General features: G+C 49.2%; 1 protein-coding gene across 3 annotated transcripts; it reads left to right on the forward strand.

Moving 5' to 3' along the window:
• The first annotated feature begins 1,855 nt into the window (after positions 1-1,855).
• Positions 1,856-19,901, forward strand: TBCEL (tubulin folding cofactor E like). Of its 3 annotated transcripts, none has more exons than XM_072354754.1 (8): positions 1,856-1,945; positions 3,698-3,847; positions 5,654-5,793; positions 8,139-8,320; positions 9,250-9,506; positions 10,903-11,029; positions 11,460-11,576; positions 15,633-19,901. In XM_072354754.1, the coding sequence occupies exons 2-8, from the start codon at positions 3,715-3,717 to the stop codon at positions 15,949-15,951; spliced, it is 1,275 nt and encodes a 424-aa protein (XP_072210855.1). In that variant the 5' UTR covers positions 1,856-1,945; positions 3,698-3,714; the 3' UTR covers positions 15,952-19,901. The 3 variants fall into 3 exon arrangements, with proteins under 3 accessions (XP_072210855.1, XP_072210857.1, XP_072210856.1); XM_072354756.1 differs by having other exon boundaries at positions 1,902-1,945; positions 3,701-3,847; XM_072354755.1 differs by lacking the exon at positions 1,856-1,945 and adding an exon at positions 2,035-2,535.
• Positions 19,902-22,001: the final 2,100 nt, after the last annotated feature.

The raw sequence follows: 22,001 nt of genomic DNA on the forward strand, positions 1-22,001 counted from the left end.
CTGAGGGCTCCTTCTAGCACCGCATGAACTCGGGGTGCAACCAAAGGCAATGCACTGCTCTCAGTGTGTCCCCATGTGTGCCTTCCTATCAGCCAGGGAATCCGTGGGTTAAGGCACATCAGACTACAAGGAAGTGTTTTAAACTATTATTATGACTAATAATTCATTTCATTTTAACACAGACCGTGTCCGAACCTTCCTCGTGGGTAATTTTGAAGAGCAAAAGGTGTTTATTTTTACCTGGTGTTTCCGCTCCAGCTGAGACAGGAGTGAAATGAGGGGAGTGTGTGGCTTGTATTCTGGACTCTAACGTGTTCCCTTGTGGTGCATGAGCTCAGGAAGCAGCTCAGACCCCAGCACATGACCCCCTTGATAGGAGTGATGCTTATTGGGAAGCATAAAGTAATGAGAAAAGGACTGTGAGCAGAACTTACTGAAATATTGAGGAATGGTTTTCCTGTTCAGGTTTGATCAGGTCCAGCTCTAAAAGTATGATCATACCCAAATGGGGCTTGGATGGCTCCGTCACATCACTGGGCTGAATGCTCTCCTGCCTTGTCCTCATTCTGTGGCTCCAGTGTCAATGAGAACTGCTGTCAGTATCCTACAGTACTCTGGTTCCCATGGCCTGCTTAACCCTAAGGGAGATGGCTGTGGGAACAAGGGGAGCCTGCCAGGGGGGTCAGCGGGGGCTGTAAAGGCTTTGGAAGGAGATACTCATCCTCTGAGGAGGAGTCAATTGAGACCCATCAAACTCAGTTCCCCCGAACAATGAGGCAGCCAACAGATAAGAGCATCCCATTGGAGCTAGCCAGGCCTGCATTCAAACTGGCACCTTGAGGTGAAAGACTATATGGTGTTAACAGGTCCCCGAGTTGTACCTTCCCCATTAACACCGTGGTTAATTAATTCACCCGGTCACTTTCTCACACTTCCAGCACTGACTGAGGGAGGCTCACACAGATAGCTGTTATATCCAGGTAATCTGTAACTATAGAAAGCAGCACCTACAGCGTATTTACAATTAAAATGTAGCCTGCTGGTGCAGGTTGCCAGCTGAAGGCTGTTCTTTCTTCCTTCTAGCAACTAAATAGCACAGGTAAACGGGGCGGAATAATACAAAAAGTGAGGATTGTTAGGGAAAAGAAAACGAGTGTAGGCTCTGAATGCAATGGAGTTCTTTATCTCCCTGAAACAGATACGAGAAGTGGCGGGGAAAGGAGAAGCGAATGGAGACAAAGCTCTGCCTGGAATGTATAAAAAAGAACCAAATAAGCCATTCAGAGCGTGTGGGGAGATGGTTCTTTTTTACAGTGTTCATTTCTGCTGGCCTGAGTGGGTACAAAGCAAAACCAATGTTGTGTCAACGGGGTAATAGGAAAGAACAGCAAAGGGCTGGGTTTTATTACTGTGTTAAAGGGAAATCAGGGCGTGAATTCCTCTCTGGAGGGGAGCTGGGGGGGTGGCACAGCCCAAGCCCTCCTCATAGTGTTACAGCTTAGAGCAGGACGTGAGTCTTTCATAACATGCATTAGGATGTAAACAAGTTGTTGTCCACAGACGTGAGGCTCTGTGTGAGCTGCAGCACAACGCTGTGCCGTGCAGGGCGGTTTGGCTTTAGTCGTGCTCATGAGGAGTGAGGACAGGCCCGGGGCGCTGGGAAGGTGACACCGAGCATCCTTAAGGTCCCATCCAGCCCCGGCCGTTCTATGGTCACCGCTCCCGGGCTGCACTGAGCACCATAAGGGGATGAGGCCCGGCCCTGCTGGCCTGACGTCAGCCCAGCGCTGAAGGAGGAGCAGGCGGAGCAGGCCGCGGGGCACAGCATCTCCGTCTCCATGGCAACCGGGCCGGCCCCCCCGCTCACGTGACGGGAATGTCACGTGATGTTTGGTTGCTACCGAGCTGTTTCCGGGTCGATGCGGGACGCGGCCGCCGGGCCTGGGTGAGCTGGGCCGGGGGGCTGCGGGGTGGGAGTGGGGACATAAGGGAGCGGGGCACGAAGGGGGGCGGTACCGGGCTCGCAGCTGTGCCTGCAGGCTGTTGGCCCACGCGTGGGGCTGAGCAGCGGCCGGCACGGCGCTCGGAGGGCCGCGGGTCCCTGGGTGGCACGTCAGTGGGGTTACCAGGCGCCCCCCATGTCCTTCCTGAGCCCCCCAACCCTTTCTTCGTGCTGTTGGGATCCATCTGGTGATGTTCCTGCTCCTGGGGCCTGGATTGGATGCTTTGAGTGGGGCTTTTCCAATGGTTGTGATTGTATGTAGCCAGCAGTGCAACCAAGGCCGCTCATCAGCAGCTCTCATAGACAGAGCAAAGCGTTTGCAACCCCACGCTGTAATTGGGCATCAGTAGGTCAACACATAGACACGTGTACCTTGCAAATCGCCCCGTCCTGCTGGTGTGCAGACAGCGTTCATGGGAAATGCGTCATGTTTGCTTTGCGTGCTTTGTTAATCCTCGCTCTGAAGTAATGGCAGTGATGCAGAAGTGCCACAGGTGCGACGGGTTGTTGTAATGAATATGAAATCTCACAAGGTGGGTCGTGGAGAAAATAACTGCCCTTTGACGTTGTTTGGCTTGCCAAAGTAAACGTGTGCGGTTCAGAGGTGACGAGCACAGCTGTCATTGGGTCAGTGCAGCTGGAAAGGGCGGGATGTGCGAGTGAACACAAGTTGCTGAGGACTAAAGAAGGTGCTTTGGTTTTTAAGTGAGCCTAATCTCCAGCATCTCTATTTGTGACCTGTCAGCTCTGTGGATCGCGCAAAGTTTCTTACAGCCTTACATCCTCTTGCTTATTTCTGTGATGTCAAAGTTGTGGTCATCCAGAATGATGGGAAATGCCATGTTCAGTATAGCCAGGGCAAAGCAGCACAGGAGAGCCCATTCCTGTGGGCTCAGCAGTGTGCTGACCCCCATGGTTCCCTTGTGCCAGGTGGGTTTCCAGCTGACCCTTCTATCTCTCAAGGCAAGCTAGCAGCCCATGAGTGCTTTGTGGAGTCCTTTTTCCTGTGCTGTTTGTCCTGTGCCCTGCCTAGATATGAAGGGCATGTTTATCTTTGAGACACATTAAACAGCTGCAAAATGGAATTGGCAGAACGTGCTTTTTGGCCTGGCCAAGTGATGGACTCCTATGTTCTTGAGAGCATGGCATGACACAGCACTTGTGCTCTAATTAGAAGGCCAGATCTGCAAGCAGCGCAGAACATCTGCAGCTCTGTGTGGAGTCAGAGGGGAAGTGATGATACTTGCCCTTGCATTGAGTGAGACTCTGCTGTCAGTGCAGATGAGAGTCCTGAGAGCCCTTTCCTCTCCACCCTGAGTAGCTCATCACACGCTGTGTGCCTGCTAATGGAGGCCAGCTAGCTGAGACTGTTGTGCTCCAGGCTCTGCATTGCATTGGCCTGATTTTAACAAACCAACTGGAGGCTGCTTTGCTTAGTGTCTCCCTACAGAGTGCTGTGGATCCTCCTCCTCCTTCCCTTTTTCCCCACCCAAAAAGCTATTTATTTCCTTCATTCTGTCCAGGTGAAGTGCATACACCCCTGGGGTGGAGTTGACCTGTGCCATGCAGGTGTAATCATAAGCACATCTTAATCTGACAGTGCAGGGGATGTGGATAACTGTTGGTGCTCCAGCCAATGGAAGAGTTGTGTGGTGATGACGACTGATTGCACGCTCTGTTCTCTGTGTTAACCAGAAGTCCAAGAAAGGAGCATGGACCAACCCAGTGGCAGGAGTTTCATGCAAGTTCTTTGTGAGAAATACAGCCCTGAGAACTTCCCGTATCGCCGAGGCCCTGGAATGGGTGTGCACGTCCCAGCAACTCCGCAGGGCTCACCTATGAAAGGTACGTGTGTCGGTGGGAACAGTTTCTTAGTTGTTCTCACTTATGTTCAATGAAGAACTACCCTGAATTGCCCAGAAAAAGAAACATCCTGCTGTGTTATGATGCGTTGCTTATTAAAAGGTGAGAAACTAGGCTAGCAGAGACTGAAAGCAGATCGAGCGCATGAAGGTTGCTGTAAAAAATGAACTGCGTTTCCCCTGCCAGCACAGCAGAATCAGAGTCTTTTTGATGAGAGCTGGAATGAAGGTCCGTGCAGCACTGAGTTCTGGGGGCTCATTTTTGATCAGCCCAATGATATCAGCTGCTCCGTTAGTGGCTGGAATGATACAAAAGGGCTTGATCTGTATTTGGGGTTGCTCCACATACCAGTGGTATCATGAGGTATGCACCTACGTGTGCAGAGGGAACCCACTGCACACTGGACTGTATATCAAGCCAGGTGCTGAGCTGTGGAACCTCCAGTGAGGCTCCTTTTGTGACAAGCGCCTCAAGTGGGTTTGTGGTTTGCTTTGGTTCTCGTCTCAAGGCATCAGCTGATCTCTGAACATGCTTCTGTTGAACTGCAGGAGAAATCCCTTTCCTTTGCTCCTGACTGTACTGCCTGAAGGCAGTATCAAGACAGATGTGTGTCTGAAGCGCTGCGCTGCTCATGTACATCCTTTGGTCTTCTGCACTGCAGAATCTGTGTTGCTATTTCATGCTCTTTGAACTGGGTTTATCTGACGCCCTTTGGTCTTCCCTCAAGCTCTGATGTTTGCATTCGGTTCTGTGTTTGTACAGATGACTCTGAGATGCCCATTTATCTCACCGACCTGCTGCCTCTTTGTATAACCTCTTGCCCATCTTTGGTTGAGAGTTTCGTTTAAATTTCCGTCAGGTCAATTTGTGCCATAACCAACCCCAAGGGGGAAAAATAGGCACGGAAGAGAGCTGGATGGGATGTACAGTAACTGAGTTTGACAGAGGAGAAAAAAAGGGCCTGAGGTCAGTTAAGGATAAAACATACAGCGTGTCACTCAAAATTAACACAAACAGAAAACCGGCCCAATGCAATCTTCAGTCAGTGCCCTCTCTCTTGTGTTCCAGCACATGCCTACCTGAGTAGTGGGGATTTCTTGGATCAAAGAGGTTTCCTGTGACCAATGCAGAGCTTTTTAGTTGGTCATGGTTTGGCCTTAGCAAATGGGGCCGTGACAGTGCTTTAAGTCCTTGTCTGCAAAACAGCTGAGAAATGTTTACCTGCGTGAGATGGGATGAGAGTAAAACTGAAGCAGAAGGCAGAGCAGAGGCTGAAGCTCTACCAGGTTGTAGGAGCACGCACGTTGTTGAAAAGGAAGAGCTTAAAAAAGAAGTGTTTAAATATATCCTTGCCCCATGTGGGCTGAGCATGAGAGGATAAGGGGGCCTGGCTCTGTGCAGCTGACACTCCAGCTAGTGCTGTCTCCTATCTGCAGCAACAGATGCCTGAGGAGGAGTGTAAGTTCAAGCCAAAACTGGCTATCAAGTACAAGGGACCGTCCTTGCTGCTGTGCTGTGGGCAGAAAGTAATGTTGAAACTGAAGAGCTTCGATACTGTGCCATGTGTCGTGTTTAGATGCAAGAAGACTTCTTGATTTATGTTGCTCGTTTGTCATGTGAACCACCCTTATCCCAGTACCCCTTAAACATGTGTAAATCGTGGAACTTCAGGCAGGTCATTGCCTTGTGATGAATTTCACACCTCCTTTGTGTTGGCTGCGACTGAGGTGTTGTTGTCTGTACCAAAGTGGTGCTGACCGCAGGGCATCTTCTCTTTCACCTTTACAGATCGTCTCAACCTTCCGAGCGTGCTGGTGCTGAACAGCTGTGGCATAACCTGTGCAGGGGATGAGAACGAGATCGCTGCCTTCTGTGCTCACGTCTCTGAACTTGATCTCTCTGACAATAAGCTGGAAGACTGGCACGAGGTAGGGTGGTGGTGCGTGCGTCCCTCTGAATGGCCTTGGTGGCTACTGTGATGAATGCAAACGCATCACGGGTTATAAGAGCGCTTCATTCATTCGAAGGAGATAAATTTCTGTTTGCTTTGTGAGTTCTTACTCATTTTTGAAGATGATGCTTATTTAGTTTGACAGCTCGACAGCCATAAACGTGATAAATTTAATCCATTCGGGCACTTGACTCCATTTTCTTCTTGACTTATGATCTCGGCCCGTGGGTGACAAATATATGTATTTTTTATTGTGCAAAGCACTGGAACTGGCATTTCAGAAGTCAAGAGGTTAATGAGCAATGTGGTTTTTCAACAGTAAGAGCAGAGGAGGTCTGAGGAGCGGGAGTTAATTCCCAGCTTTGCTACCAAATCTGTAATGCTAGGCAAGGTATTTCTTTTCTCCCCTCTTTTGTTTTGGCATCTGCAAAACAGGTTTAATAACATCTGCATCAAAGGACACTTTTGAAGCCTCGTTAATTAGCACTGAATGCTGCTGTAAAATGCTCTGAAGTGCTTGGCTGAAATATGCTAGAAAAATGCAGTGTAACATGAGTAAAATAATTGCAGTCTGTTGTTGTTCCTCACCGGTTTATGCTCTGCTTTTAACTCCTTGTTTAGTGTTCAAATACAAAGGACGAGCAATGTAAAGCTATTCTGTTTCTATCACATTAAACTCCTGTATCTTTGAACAGGTAGCAGAGCCAGTGTGTGCAGAAGTGCTGCTGCTCTGGCACTGGAGTTGCCAGAACTGGTGATAGGTTCCCTTGTTCCTGTTACTTCCTTACTGACCTAAAAGGTGGGGAGGAGAGAGAGCCCAGTCTTGTCTGTTGAGATCAGAGCCAGGAAAGATGATTTTATACTGAAGGCCATCCCTGTTTTGAGCTGGGTTAGGGTTAGGGCCTTGCTGTCCTGTGACCCACAAGAACCCCACAGCAATGAGCTGCTTCCCTGCTCCCAGTTCTCCTCCCTGTCAGACTTTGAGCAGCTGGGGCTGCTACACACCCACGTGTCACACAAGCTGCATGCCTCACACACTGTCCTTTCATCTGCTTAGGCTGCCCCTGGACAGCACCATTTGCTGGCCTCTGTGTGAACCACAGGAAAGCAGGAAATGAAAGGTTTTCCTTCTACTTTGGCCTCTTCCTCTAAGACAGGATTAAGTTTTCTTAGCCTGTTTCCAGCAGATAAATATCTAATCAGCCCTTACAAACCCCCCAGAGATGGGGATTCCAGATGCCCAGCTAGCTAATAACCTCTTAATCTAAACCACGTCATGCAAGTCTGTCATGCTGCAAGTTAAGGCAATTGCTGGTGCAGGCATGGAGGAGCATTTGCTGCTGCTCCCTTTGTGACAGCCTTTTCTACCCACATCAGGAGCTTTCCTGTCTACTTTTCCACCTTTTGGATAATATAGAAAAAATCCAGTTACTCCTACTTTTCATTGCAGGCCCTTTTTTGTTCTCAATCCCATCTTGGTTTTGTTGCTTCGATGTCCTTTCAGTTTGACTGTTTCATTCTTAAAGCTGGTAGTGCCTGAAGTGTGACATCACCTGAGCTGAGGCTTCATCAGCCCTCATGGTGTCTGCTGGTTTTGTACTGAACTCGTAACTTAGAGCAGTATTCCAGGGGCTGTTCAAAGCCCTGTGCTTGCTGATGTGAGCAGAATGCAGATGGCCTCGGAGGCTGACATTCCATTATGCGACTTGTCACTGACTCAGTTACTCAGTCGGAGAGGCAAATTAGATTGACGTGATGTGTTCTTTACAAATGGATGCTGCCTGGCTGTTCTGTTCACTTCATCATTTTTAGGTGACCACAAATTGACCACTTTAATAACCTTTCCCCGTATCTTTCTGTGTATTGGCAGCATTCAGGTCAGCACCTACCCTGATCCCATGATCCACTATGTATGCTGCACTCCAGAGCTGTACCCTATTGCCTTTGTTTTTCCTTCTTCATTCTGCATCTTTCTTCCCCACCTCTCTGCTACCGTGCAGCACCCGATACACACAGAGAAAGCAAGGAGCCCCAAGCAGAGAGTTACCCAGTGTTTGGATCGATTGTAGCAGAGCTGTTGCATGCAGAGTAATGGAATCAAATACGGAATTCACTGAGCTTCTGGCAAAACAGTAAAATCTGTGGCTATTGGGGAGCAGTGGGAAGCTGAGCGAGTGGTTGGTGATGGCAGGAACTCAGGAGGTGTTATTATTACACGAGGTCTGATAACTGCCTGGAGGTGTTATTATTACACGAGGTCTGATGACTGCCTGATCCACATCTTTCTTTCTCTTCTTGTTTTCTTCTTCCCTCCTCACTTAGGTCAGTAAAATTGTCTCCAACGTTCCCCACTTGGAGTTTCTAAACTTGAGTTCCAATCCCCTCAGTTTGTCCGTTCTAGAGAGGAGGTGTGCTGGATCCTTTGCCGGCGTCCGCAAACTTGTGCTCAACAACAGCAAAGCTTCCTGGGAAACAGTCCATACAATCCTGCAGGAGTTACCTGAGTAAGCAAAGGGAGGTGGGCAGAGAAAGGGGGGACTCACTGCACGCAGCTCAAGGCTTTTCTAATAACTAATGTGAGGGATGAGTGGGGTGTGAGGAATTGGATGTGATAAGTAGAGGAATATGGAATTTCTTCTTTGAGAGCTTGGGAGCTGGTTAAGTGAAGGCTTGACAAGAGCTTCAAAGCTGAGCTTGTGCAGTGCTGCAGAGCCCACCAAGGCTGCTCTTCCACATCCAGATACTGGCGCTGAGAGATGGGTAATGATCCCGACAATGCAGGAGGTGACTCAGTGCAGGATGAATGGTGCAGTGCATACCTGCGCTAATGGCTTTTGAATGGGATGTAAATCTGAGGGTCTGGCCACTAGTCAACTAATATTTCATCCTGCTTTTCTGTGCAAATGTGCTGATTTCTGTGGCTTGGCCGTGGTCCATCTTGGCAGTGGCATTCAGTTTCCCCGGATGTCCTCAGTTTGATACCAGATTCCTCCCTGCACAGTTGATGGCAGCAGTATATCCCCTGTGACCAGTGTGTGTGTGTAACAGGAATCAGAGGAGTGAATGTACCTGTCTGAAAACTTAGTGAGACCTCGTTTCTTGAATAGGAGACTTTGGCAGAGCCGGTGAGGTGAAGCATCATATGTATTGAATAAAAGCAGCCCATTAAATTAAGTGTTAAGCACTGAGAGCAAGTACCAATCACCACTGGAGCTGGGCTGGTGGCTCATCAGGCACAAATGTGGATCACCACCCCAAATGCTGTTAGACAAGTTGTGCAGCTTAAAGTGTTTAGGGACCCATGTAGAGCTGTGGGTGTAGCCTACAAATGGGAGCAGAGCAGAGCAATTGAAACACTCCATTAGACACCCCAGGTGCTCATCATTTCACAAGGTATGTTAAGATGATGGCGTGATCTTTCTTCCCCTTGCAGCTTGGAGGAGCTCTTCCTGTGCCTTAACGACTACGAAACAGTGTCTTGTTCTCCAGTTTGCTGTCAGTCTCTCAAATTACTCCACATAACTGACAATAATCTGCAAGACTGGACTGAAATTCGAAAACTGGGAATTATGTTTCCATCTCTGGACACACTTATTCTGGCTAACAACAACCTCACCACCATCGAAGAGACGGAAGATTCCCTTGCAAGGCTGTTCCCCAACTTGAGATCCATCAATTTGCACAAGTCAGGTGAGCGCCCTGAAGTGGCAGTTGATCAGAATGTTTCCTTCTGAGAAGGTGAAAAACGCACTTGGAGCTGCTTGAAACTTAAGCCTGAGGGTTGGTTGCTTCCTAGGCTCCATTAGCAGTAAGCTGCGTCCTGCAAAGAGTGAGAGAAGGCAGCTGAAAACAGCAGGAGTCTAAATCTTCTGGATGGTTCTGGTGCTGTGGCAGAGATGAAAATAGCCACTTACCTTTGGCCCGGTCTGTCCTGCCAGATAACCTGAAGCACACTGACCCAAGGAATGCAGTGTTAGGGAGGGAAAATGAGCAGGAAGCGCACTTGCTTATTTCTGTTGGCTTTACCTTTTTATAGTCAGTCATTACCCAGGTGATGAGTCAGAGCAAAGTGGACGGGCAGTTACTCCAAGTGAGCTGGCAGAGGGCTGTTTTTGTTAGCAGTTTCCTTCCATTTCCTGTCCCTGCCTCGGGCAATTCTGAGGAAGGATAAATAAGTGTCTGACAGCAGAGAGGATGAAAGAGTCCCATTTGCCTTTCCATCTCTGTGTTTTATCTTGTCTGGAACAAGCACAGGTGTGTAGGTGTGTGGAGTGTAAGGGTCAAGTGTACACCAGCCAAAGCTACCTGTCACCTGTCCTCGGATATCAGAAGAACACCACGAGTTTTGCTTGAGGCTGTTTCACACTTCAGCCCCTGGGATTCTTCAGCTCCTGCTCCAGAAAGGAAACTGGAGTACTGGGAGGTGGAGAGGAGGCTGCAGGGCAGGCTGGGAGGGCTGTGACGCACTGATGAGACAGCACACATTCAGCTGCAGAAGTACTTAATGCATCATCATCTTTTGTTCTCTATGGCCTTAAAGGCTGTGTGAGCAATAGCTAAGTCTTAAGCCTGGGTGGAAGGCACTTGGTTAACATGCTTTGCAGTGTGAGCTCAAAGAATCCACATAAGAAAGGCTTAAACCTAAGGAAAGGAAGCAAAGCCTGCTCACTGAGGAGCAAGTGCTCCTTTGATAAGAACTGGCGATTTTGATTCCAGGTATTTAAGATCTTGGGATTCTGTGTTGCATTTTTGTGGCTTGTGAACTGGTAGTTGAACAGAGTCCAGAAGTCCCAAGGAGGGGGTTAGAAAGAATGGCAAGGCAGACACCACTGTAAAAGCTAAGCTCCTGAATCACCTGTATAGAGCATCTTTCCAGACTGATACAACAGCATGGGAGAATTAAAACTACTCTGTCTTGCAAACAAATGAAAGAGGTGTTTTTAGTGTGTCATGAGCAAGAGGCTGACTTGCAGACAAACTTCAGTAGACACTTGCCTGTCACATACATTGTTTGCCTATGTTGGATAGTCTTGGATACATTACGTATTATCTGTGTGTGTGTAAGCAAATCTTCTCTTCTGAGCAGGTCTGCATTGCTGGGAAGACATTGACAAGTTAAATTCTTTTCCCAAGCTCGAGGAAGTGAAATTGCTGGGAATCCCTTTGCTGCAGTCCTACACCACTGAGGAGCGCAGGAAGCTGCTAATAGCCAGGTGTGTTGTTTGGCTCTGCCGTGCAGACTTGTTACATGACAGTGAGTGGCTGGGAGCTGCTAATTGGAGGATGAGGCTGCTTGGAGATGGAGCTCTGTATGAATTCACTGCTCTGAAAGACTGGAGGGTTTGTTGTTGGATTTTTGGGGGTTTTATTTTTGCTGTTTGGGAAAGAGAGGAATAGAAACTTGTAATCTTAACTTCTTTACGTTCCCAAGAATGTTTTCAGCATGTTTTCAGCAATGCATGCAGGTGGTGAATGGGACTGTTTAGTTCTTAATGCACTTGGAAACTGCATGGACTTTCTCCTGGGGGCAGCAGTCTCCTGGTGGTAACATTATGGCATGTAGCTTTTGGGGGCAACTCTTGTTGGTGACCCTTATTTGGGTTTCTTTGCTCGCTGACTGTGCTTCCTGGTGTCTGCAAGCAGGTTGCCATCTATCATCAAGCTCAACGGGAGCATTGTTGGTGATGGGGAGCGAGAGGACTCAGAGCGATTCTTCATCCGGTATTACATGGAGTTCCCAGAGGAGGAAGTCCCATTCAGGTATGAAGCCTTTGTCTTGGAATGGAGAACTGGGAGTGAAAAGGCAGTGAGGCCAAAGTGAAGGCAAACAAAGAGCTGATGTTACGTGGGAAATCTGGGCCAGCCAGTCCATGAAAAACACATTCCTCGCCTCTCTCCTGTCCTGCCACCTTCGTTCTGTGTGAGCTGATGCTGTTACATTGCAGTGTTGTCTGATGACTTGCAGAATCACTCCTGAGTGAAATGTGGTCTTCAAGTGTCCGTGTCAAGTGCTGTTAAACAACGTGACTGTGAAGTTCATGGTCTTCATTGCTTCCTGGACTCCCAGGGCTGGCTTCATAATCTACCTGTGCTTGGGAGTCCCCAGAAGTCAGTTCAGACCATGCTTATTGGTGCCAGGCCAGGGCATCTAATTCTCTTGGCCATCTGGTGTGTGGAACGAGCCTGGTGATGGGAAGCTGTCTCCTCACTTTGAAGCTTGCAAATGGCAAGTTTGATGGTTTTTCCTTGCCAAAAAGTATGCCCAGTGACCTGTTAATCTTAGTAAACTAATGAACTTCGACAGATGTTGCTCAGTCTGTGTGTTGTTTACACCGGTATCCACTTACTGCTTCTTAATGGGCTGAGGAAGGATCGTGGAGTGCCCAGCCACTGCACAACTGTGCCTTGTGGCCCATGACTCTCATGAGCTTTCCAAACAGCGAAGCTTCAGAGCTCTTTCTTTACAGGAAAGAAGACAAGAGTGGCTGTGTGTGAGAGCTGGATGGGGGGCAGATAGAGATAGAGACAAAGTGAGGAATTGAAATGTATAGAGATGGCAAAGATGTGAACAGCATCTGGTCGGTGTTTGCTCTGGTCAGTCAGTGTTTCCCTTAGATTAACTCGCAGGTGAAACTGCCTCTTGTTTCTTGGAAGAGCTGTGTGTGTATGGCCTGCCAGTACAGCGAGGACATCAGCAGGTTGGAACGGGGAATTGAGGGCAGGATGGTTTGTACAAATACTGATGAGCCCAGCGATGCTGGTATTTGCTAAAGGCACGCTGGAGTCAGTTCAGAGGCAAAGGGCACCAGTGTAGTCAGGGAGATGAGACTGAGGACAACTCCTGTCTTGTAATTTAAGGAACTCTCTGAGCAGGAAAATTGAAACAAATGTTGGAAGGGATGGCAGAAAATGGGGAGGAAAGGAAGGAGGAGGTCGGAGGGGACTGGTGGTTCTGCTCCTAGAATGGATTTTGCTCAGTAACATCTTACTTTAATGAAAACTGTTGTAGGTCTCGGTGTTTGTGGCTCCAGAAGGAAGAGCAGGGTGAGCAGATGCAATGGCAAACAGGCTCGGGCTGCCTGGAGAAGGCAGCTGGGAGAAGGCAAAGAAGGCCTTTGGGCTGGGAGTGGTTTTTCAGGTACAAACTGAAGAGGGAAGGTGAAGTTTGAGCAGCCCTTTGGTTGTACTGAAACAGATGTGCTGCCCTGAGCTCAGAAGGAAGGGTTTGGGTGGCAGAGGGAAGACAGATAGCTGGCAGGCTCTGATGTTGTTCCTGCTTGTTGTTCTGGATTTGTGTCTGTAGGCATTGCAGTGACGGGAGCCTTGTGTGTCTGAGAGCAATGTGCTGTGGAGGAGTTAGCTCAGCAAATGGCACCAGGAGCTCATGAAGCACATTCTGGCCATGTAAGAAGTTACTAATATCTCGCCTGTCTGGCGAGGCTGGGCTTATCTTGACCGGCATGCTAACTGTATGCCACTGCAGTAGGATACTGCAGAAATCTGCCTTCAGTTCCTTAACCTTTAAACACCGTTAGTGTCCTTTTCTCAGTCAATGGGCTCATTGTCTGTGTCCCTTCATCTGTGCAGCGTATCCAAGAGACTTGTGCAGCCACTGAAGGGGGTTATTCTGTTCTGGAGGAGCTGTTCCACTACAGTGTATTTTGTAATGAGGCTGCAGATGGCTGAGAGCATCCCTCGTGCCTGGGTTCAGATCCTGGATCTGAGCACAGCAGCCCCGGCAGCCCAGAGAGCTGCCATTCTTTGCAGAGGCATTTTGTGTACGGAGCTGTATGCTGGAGCTTCCTCCCCTTTGCTCCAGATCTGGTGTGGTCTCTCTGAAGGCAGTTTGTAATCAGAATCAAATCAGGACACACGCATGTTGTTGCAGGGGGTACAGCATCTGCATTGCAGTGCAGCCTCGAGTGGAGGGAGACAACAGCAATGCATGGAAAATGCACCAGTGCAAGCAGCCCCCCCTCTAGACTGTCAAGGCACAGCGTGCAATAAACAAGCAATGAGTTCTGTCCCATTAAACCTCCCCATTTGTGTTGTTCTTCCTCTCGAGCTGCAGCTCGAAAGGATCGGAAAAGGAGTGAAATGGACAGAAATAATCTCTCTCTGTGGATGACGCGAGTTAGAAAGGAGTGCTGAGTGTACAATCCAATATTGGCTGGCTTCTGGAGTGACGTTGTTGTGTCTGTGGGTTTTTAATGAGTCCTCTGCTCTGGTCCACTGTTTATCTGCAGAATATCACAGGCATTTGTAGCCAGGCTCTTTTCTCCAGCATCCTCTGCTCTGGCAGCCAGCGCCTGCCAGGCTGCAAGGGGCGATTATGTGAGTCTCCAGGGTGCCAATTACCAGGGTACCAAACATCCATTGTGCCTTTGTCCCTATCGATCAGAGGGGATCCAGTCTTTCAGACTCCCAACTTTCAGTCCAGGCTGCAGTTAGTGTATGAGGAACATGCTGCAAAGCTTGTTCTGCCTTCTCTTGATGCAAGGAAATGAAAGGCAACCTTATATATTCACAACGTGCATATGGGTAATCCTAGCCCGTTTGAGCTACTTCTCCCTCTCAGGCTGCTGGAGCTTTGTCCTTCTTATTGTACTCTGTATACCACCAGCCTGTGGACTCAGCACGGTGAGGATTTCCTCACTATCTACACATGGTGTAGCACTTGTGCTTGCTGCAGCTATAACCCAGCAGGTAAAGCATGGGGAGCACATCTTCTCCTCCCAGCATTAATGGCTTTTCTAAAGCAGCCCGATGGTATCAGCCAGGTGACTGTGAGAGCAGGGCACCAGCCTGCATTTGGACACTCAGCCCCAGTGAAGGCCCATTTTGTCTGTGAGACAAGGGAAATCCTAGTGCCTGGAGGCCCTTACCTCATTTCCCTTCAGACAGAGGGGCTGCTGTTCTCTAGGAACGTTCCTGCCCTAAGCTGGACTCCCAGGGGTCGTCGTCCTGCCAGGACCCGTCATCTCTTGACAGGAGCAGTGACACAGCACCGATCACATTCGGCCTGGGCTCAGGTGGGGAACAAAAAGAGCTTTCTGTGCTGCACACAGTGTAGGGCCTCTGAAACGTTACCTTTTCTCTTCGGCTCTCAGCCTTTGTCATTTCAATTGCATTATGTGCTGTGCTGCCTTTTTGCCCCTTTCCCAGCCAGGCAAAGGGGGGGGTGCTGCATTCCCAGTGGGAGCAATACCAGCTGAATGCTACGTGGGGGGGTTGTGAGATGGGCTTTGCATGGTTCCCTGAGCTGGACCTCGGGTAGGAAGGCTGGAGAACTCACCTCCAAGGGGAAAGTGTCAGTGGGACTTGTGTCAAAGCCACTGCAGGCCTGCTAGCAAAACTCCTGTGTCTTGAGAGGGTTCGTGTTGGTGCTGCAGTGCATCTGGACACTGTGAAACAGAGACTGGAGTGATGGGCTTTCTGGGTCGTATTTGCACGTGTTCAGTGCTGCGCTGGAGAGGAATGGTGTGTGCTGTGTGAAGTGTCAGGCTAGCAGAGCAGAAAGCAGACTCCTACCAATCCCGATGTATTCCTGATGGATGTCTGTTTAGGTTGTCTGACTCAAATCAAGGGTGAATGTTGCCTCGTACGAGAAAAAACACAGCTCCCTAAAGTACCAGAGATGTGGAAAATGGAGGAGGAAGCCTGAGTTGTTTCTGTAGTCGCTGCAGATGTTCAACGGTGCTTCACAAACTAATAGTGTCCTTGGATGGCTGCAACCAAAGTGAAACAGCAACTTCTGAGGAGTACAATGGCCATCTGAGGGGCTGCACTGTAACTCTGGGCTTGTTTTATCTGCAGGTACCACGAGCTGATCACAAAGTATGGGAAGCTGGAGCCCTTGGCAGTCGTGGATCTTCGGCCGCAGAGCAGTGTGAAGGTGGAGGTTCACTTCCAGGACAAAGTGGAGGAGATGTCGATCCGTCTCGATCAGACTGTGGCAGAACTGAAGAAGCACTTAAAAACTGTGGTGCAGCTGTCAACCAGCAACATGCTGCTCTTCTACTTGGACCAGGAAACCCCCTTCGGCCCCGAGGAGATGAAGTACAGCTCACGAGCACTGCATTCCTATGGCATTCGGGATGGAGATAAAATCTATGTGGAGCCCAGGATGAAGTAGCCTCTCTCGACCTACACACCCCACACACCCACACACATGCATTTAAGGAGTTTTTGCAAGGTTTTTGTTTCGGTCGGTCGGTTGAGGTTTGGTTGTGTTTCTATAGCAGGTAATGGCTTAGCCCGGAGAGAGCGCCCTGATGACAGAACCATGCCCACCACCCACTGCAGGTGACCTTGAGGTGACAACTGACTTCAGTGCGTGTGTTTCCGTGTGTGCAATACCCCCATGTTTTCTTTGATGCTCCGGTATACTCGTGATTTGGTCAGTTGTTGAAGCTGAAGAATGTGAGGGCCCTTAAGGGAGAAGATAGCTTGGTGCAGAATTCGACCTGTTTATTTTTCTTTCTCTAAGAAACGTGGGTTTTTTGGCACCACCAGAGCACCCCAGCTGTCCAGCTGCAGTTTGAGCGAGCTTGGTTTTCCATCTGGGTGCTGTCTCGTAGCCTTTTGTCACACTCAAGCTCACTGGAAAAGATCTGAAACAATGTTCACTTTGAATCAGAGCTCAGGTATTCAGCGTTCAGCGCGTCCGCTTAGCTCCGCGGGTTGGTGTGAGCGCACAGGATGAGGGAAAGACAGGGATGCTATGAGAGAGAAAGGATTTCTTTTAGAAACACGTGCCTGTAGCACTGTCAGCCTGCGGGCAAAGCAAGCCTGGCCCTGTAATTTGGGAAAGGAATTGTGGGCTGGCATTGTGTTGGAGGGGGTTCTGGGGTAGTGGGTTGGTGATGTGGTGAGGAGTGTGTTCCCCCATTGGTTAGGAAACATCCCTGCGATGCCGAAAGGTCTTCCAATGAGCACTTAACCTTGTACCGCTGTGTCCCGAGAGTGGAATGGCTGAAATTGTTCTCCTGGGAGGGAGCAAGACTTGAGTTGAATTTTGTTTGTTGTTGTTGTTGCACCAGAAATGAAACCTGGCACTTTCCCCAGGGACCCCTGGCTGCAGGGTCTCCATTTAGGGTCCATGCTAGCAGAATGTGTTCACTCGGATCGGTTTCTTAGACATCAGGTCCAAAAGCACCTATGCCCACATGTATTGTAAAGCGGGTGTTCTCTAGATCCCCCTCCCCCCACACGCACCTTGTAGGCATTGTGTGCTGCTGCTTCAATTAGCCCCCCTTCTCTAATGCAGCGCAGATTCCTGTGCGATGAAACCCTCAGTCCTTGATATCTCTTGTAAATCAGACAGCCGTTTCGCTTTTACTCTGTCCTCCCTTGTTCTTCTGTCATCCTGACAAGCTGAAGACTTTTCAGATTACCTTGTTATAAGCAACTGCATCAAAGTTTCTGAAGCCGTGCAGTGAGGGCTCTGGTTACACGTGAACTCCTGACCGTAGTCTTGAAATGCTCCCTGTCCCCACATGCACTTTTTTTCCCCGAGATGCTTTTGTCCACGCCACCAAGCTCCTTTATAGCCTTGGAGCTGTGCATTGCTCTTCATATTTTACCTGGGTCGTGGGGTGTGGTAGGATGGGGAGGGGGACAAAGTATTATCTCGTGATCTTCAGGTTCGGGTTGTAGGGACCGTTGAGAGGGGATTAGTTCCGCATCCACAGTAAGGATTAAAAAGGGCAGGACTTTAAGACAAGGTCATTATTTCTGCCTCATCTCCCTGCCAAAAAAACCATCCATCTCCTGGCACCATCGAGACGAGCAATAGTAAACAGAGCAGGAGTCACCATAGGGTAGAGTAGAGACTACAACCACAGCTGCAGGGCCTCAGTACCCGTAAAGCACGAGCAGGGAGATGGTGGCAGTGTACCATAAGGTGATGCTTTTATAAGCTAGAGCTTTACTGAAGATGTATTTTCCATTTGGGCAGCGAAAGGCGTTTTGCTGCCTTATAGCGGAACTCTTAAGCCAACACTTCTGTATGATATATACATAGATATGCATCGGAAAAGTTGTGTTTAATAAGATATTTTGTTATAAAACAAAGTTTTATGAAGATATGGTTGTTTAATATTAGAAGCCTATTTCTCCCTTTGACCTCCTGTTTAAGTACATCATCCATCGGTCGCCGCGTTGTCCGAATTAGGCAACCAGTGCGGATGCAAAAGAATCTCTGATCTAATTCTACAGAGCAGTAATTGCCTACATGGATATATTTATGGCGTTGTAACTGGTATTAGTGAGATGCTGTAATTACTGACCAGCTTGCTCAGCACAATTAAATGTCTCAGTTGCAGAGAGGGAAATAAACAAAGTCCATTAAAGAACTAAAGGGGATATTGAAGAAGACCCAGCTATGCGTTTGTAGGTTTGTTTCCCTACTAAGAATTACCCCCATCCACACAGGGAGCAGTGCTGCCGTGCTGGCTGGGAGCTGCCAGTAAATAATGGCTTTATTTATGGTGGAATTGGTGGGAACTGGAAGATGAACAAAGAGGATCACTTGTTGCTTGTGATGTGGACACGCGCCGTGTATCACCGGGGGTTTGGCATCAACACCCAGACTGGCTCCTCAGTATGAATGTGTGCCTTGCCATCTCGTTGGGGAAGGTTGTTCCTGGATGTTGTTCCCAGGCTGTTCAGGCAGCAGCAGAGCATGCACTGGGTGAAAACCAAAAGCATCGCTTGGCTTCCCAAGGAGAAAGAGCCACATCCAAAAGCCAGGAATGGCTGACAAATCTACATGATAGACTTGGAAAAGTAGGGTGGAGTGGCACGCAAGCAACACGCCAAGATGTCCCAAACTGGATTGCTTTCCTGTTGTAATACCTGCTGGGGAAGGGGTTTGTGTTTGGGCAACGTTAGTGCTTACCAGGCGGCTTGGGGAGAGCGGGAGGGCTTTGAACAAGAGAGATCCTGGGGCTGGCAGTGGGCACTGAGAGTGTCCTGAGGAGGTTCCATGTCAGTCCATGCAGTGCCACGAGGTGCTGCGTCCCAGCTTGGATGGCACACATCTGCTTTAGTGACAGATCCCCAGTTCTGCCCCATTCCTTTGAGGAAACAAAATACAGGCTTGCCAGCTTCTCTAGCTCTTGTGTTCTTTTCTCGGAGTGCTACTTTTGACAAGAACTGTTTTGTTGTTCATGCATAAAAACCTGCCGTGGGCAGTCTGCACAGTGCAAGAAGCACCTGGTTCGTACGGAATTGGGTAACAGCTATATACCAAAGTTCTGCACGGCTCCACGTGTTGAGACGAGATGCTGCGCCATTGGTTTTTCTTTTGGAGACGTCCTCATTGAATATCCATGCTTTGACCAGATGTAACAAGCGTGCTGCTTAGCCGGCGATGCTATGAATATGCATGGCAAGGTGGCCATCCCCCCTCACTGCGATGTGCCACTGTGGTTAGTGGGGCTCCCATGCATCCTAGTGGCTGGTGGCACCGTGTGGTCCCCAGAGCTCGGGGCAGCTTGGAGTCCATGCACTCAGACCTGTGCGGTGCTTTTGGGATCGACTCTTGGTTGGCCATCGCCTGCTGCGCTCTGCAATCACTCTGTCTCCGCCGCTTGCCTTTTTTCTGCTTGGAAATGAGATTCTGTAGGTGCCGTTCGTGTGTGCAGATTGGAAAATGCAAACCATGTGCTGAAAGCAGCCCGGAGGCTAAAATATGTATTCCTGGCAGCTGTGCCAACCTCGGTGCTCGTGGAGCCTTTGTAGGCAGCGGGCAGACGCCGTCCCCAGAGCGACACTGGGGCGGCCGCAGCCATCTCAGGCCTCCACTGCTGTGATTGCTGTTCTACACTTACTGGAAACTTCAAACATGATTTAAACATGAAGGTCTATTCTCGCACCCTATTAATTATGCATCCGTATGTAATTCTAAAGAAGAAGGGAAAACTGTAAGTCTATATCCGTTTTTATGCTGGTTTCTCTCATGGGGATTATACTTCGCGCGCCGACAATTTGCCTTTGGTTTGCTCGCAGACTTGGAGGTGGAATTCAGGCCACTTAGGTCATTGGTTTGGATCAATTCAATAAACCTGTTTAAGTTTTTGCACAAAATGCGTCCTCAGCTTCGAACTTTGTTGTTTCCTGAAGCAAAAACCTTTCCCTCCCATCTCACCCACAACGTGCACCTTTGGGTAGAGTGCAGGGGCCAAGTCCATGGCGTCCTGGAACAAACCTTTGCACACTCTTTGTCCTTGGGCTGGGCAGAGTTCTGCAAAAGGAGAATGCAGCGAGGCCGTCTCATCCTTCAGTACTTGCTTTTCTGGAGGCTGAACGTGAGAAGAAAGTGTTCTCTTGGAAATAAATAAAGGGTGGTTTGCTCTGCTCCGATGCGCTCCGCTCTGCAGGATGGGCGCATCCCCTGGCAAAAGAAAATAGCTTAGAAGAGAAAGTCTTCCCCAAAGAGGCAGTGAAACCTCATCAAACTTAATCAGTGTAGACTTGCCCTGTAGTACAGGACCGGAATATTAAGCTGCAGGAGGAGCAGAGGGAAACTTGTTTTCACCAGTTTTCTCTGTCTTACAAACAGAATGAGAAGAGTCGATTGATTTTTTTTCCTCTGCTGCTAACTCTAGAAATGGGAGGGGAGAGTTGGGGTGCATGGAGCTGCAGGATGAGAGCCTTCCATGGGGATAGCAGAGACTTAAAAGCCCCCTGCCCTCCTAAAGGTAGCGAGGGGGGGAATCCAAAGCAAATCTGACTGTGTGCCCCATCAGCTGTGCAGCCCCACATGGATCCTGGCTGTGTGGGGATAGCAGTGCTAAGGCCCCCCACAGTCCCTTGCTGACATTCCCCCATCAGCCCCAGTAAAACCCAACTCTGTCCCTGCACGGTGAATGAGAATGGGAGCAGCAGGATGTGGTCTCCAGCAGACATGGCAAAGCGTGTATTGCTGGGTAAGGCTTTCCTCTCCCACCTCTCACAGCAGAGGTAAGTCGAGATGCAGAAACTAGAACAAGTCTTGGATGGAAAAGTAACTGCATTGAAGCCTTGGGGCGCTGCCTTTGAAAGGTGCTTTAAGCCTCGCACTGTTAATGCTAATCCTGTAACACTATATAGATGGCTTTTTTTTTTTCCTGCACTTACACAAAGGAGGAAGGGGCTCGATTCTTTGAGGCTTGTGTTTTTCTTTTTCCCTTCAGCAAAAAGCAATGCTGAGCAGAGTGGCTGTGGGCAGCTGACATCACACCCGAACCCAGCAAGGGGAGAGAGGAAGGGGCTTCTCCCCCCATCTCCGGGCCCGAATCTGATCTCAGATTAGTGTGCTGTTATCAACAGAGGCACCGGGATTGCAACCCTACACTCCTCCAGCCCCGAACTGGCATTGGAGAAGTCACACTTTCAGTTGTGAGAGCTCCAGGACGGGGACATCGCTGCACTCGTCAGTGAGTGTTGGCCAAGAGCACCGGCATGCGCTCTGCATTGACATAGGAGTGCTGTCCTACCAACACTGGGCTGCAAGTTCAGACCACGTTGCTCCCGACGTCTACGAAGCAGGTTGGTAATACCATTTTTCTTACCCCTAAAGCAATGCTTTTGTGTATGCGGTGTGCTACGTAACGGGTCCTGGGTTGTCTGCTCCCAAGCAGTGCTGCTCTTGTTCTTGAGCTGCTGTTCTGTTGTCTTCCCCATCGCTGCTAACAAACAAACCCACAGCAGCTCTGATTTACGATAGCTGTAAAATCCTCTTGTCCTGCTTTCAGCTTTCCAAGGTAGGGAATAGGGCAATGCTCTGCTGTGATGGGGCAATTTTTTCTTAGCACAGGGTGAGGTCACAGAAGGGGGATTTTGGCCAACACAGTTGACCACTGGAACGTGGAGGTACATCTGTGCCATTGCTCCTGGCAATGGGAGACAAACAGGTGTGTGGTGTGGGACAGATGGTGGCACATCAGGGTGTACTCAAGGTAGAGGTGCAGTGCGAAGCTGTTGCATGTTGCTGCACGGTACCTTCCTGCGAGCCGTACTACGTGCAGAGAGACAGGCAGAGAAATCAAAGCAGGTGTTTTAGTGATATTTTCTATTGGATTAATAATGGCTAACAAATTGCATTAGGCACGGAAAGAATTAGAGCTGGCAGAGGAGTTTGCTTTCCTGTTCCTAGCCTTGTTTTTGCTTGTCTCCGTCATTGATTCCTGTTCAGCATGA

The sequence above is a fragment of the Excalfactoria chinensis genome, chromosome 21 (genome assembly GCF_039878825.1).
Source record: "Excalfactoria chinensis isolate bCotChi1 chromosome 21, bCotChi1.hap2, whole genome shotgun sequence".
NCBI classification, from domain to species: Eukaryota; Metazoa; Chordata; class Aves; order Galliformes; family Phasianidae; genus Excalfactoria; species Excalfactoria chinensis.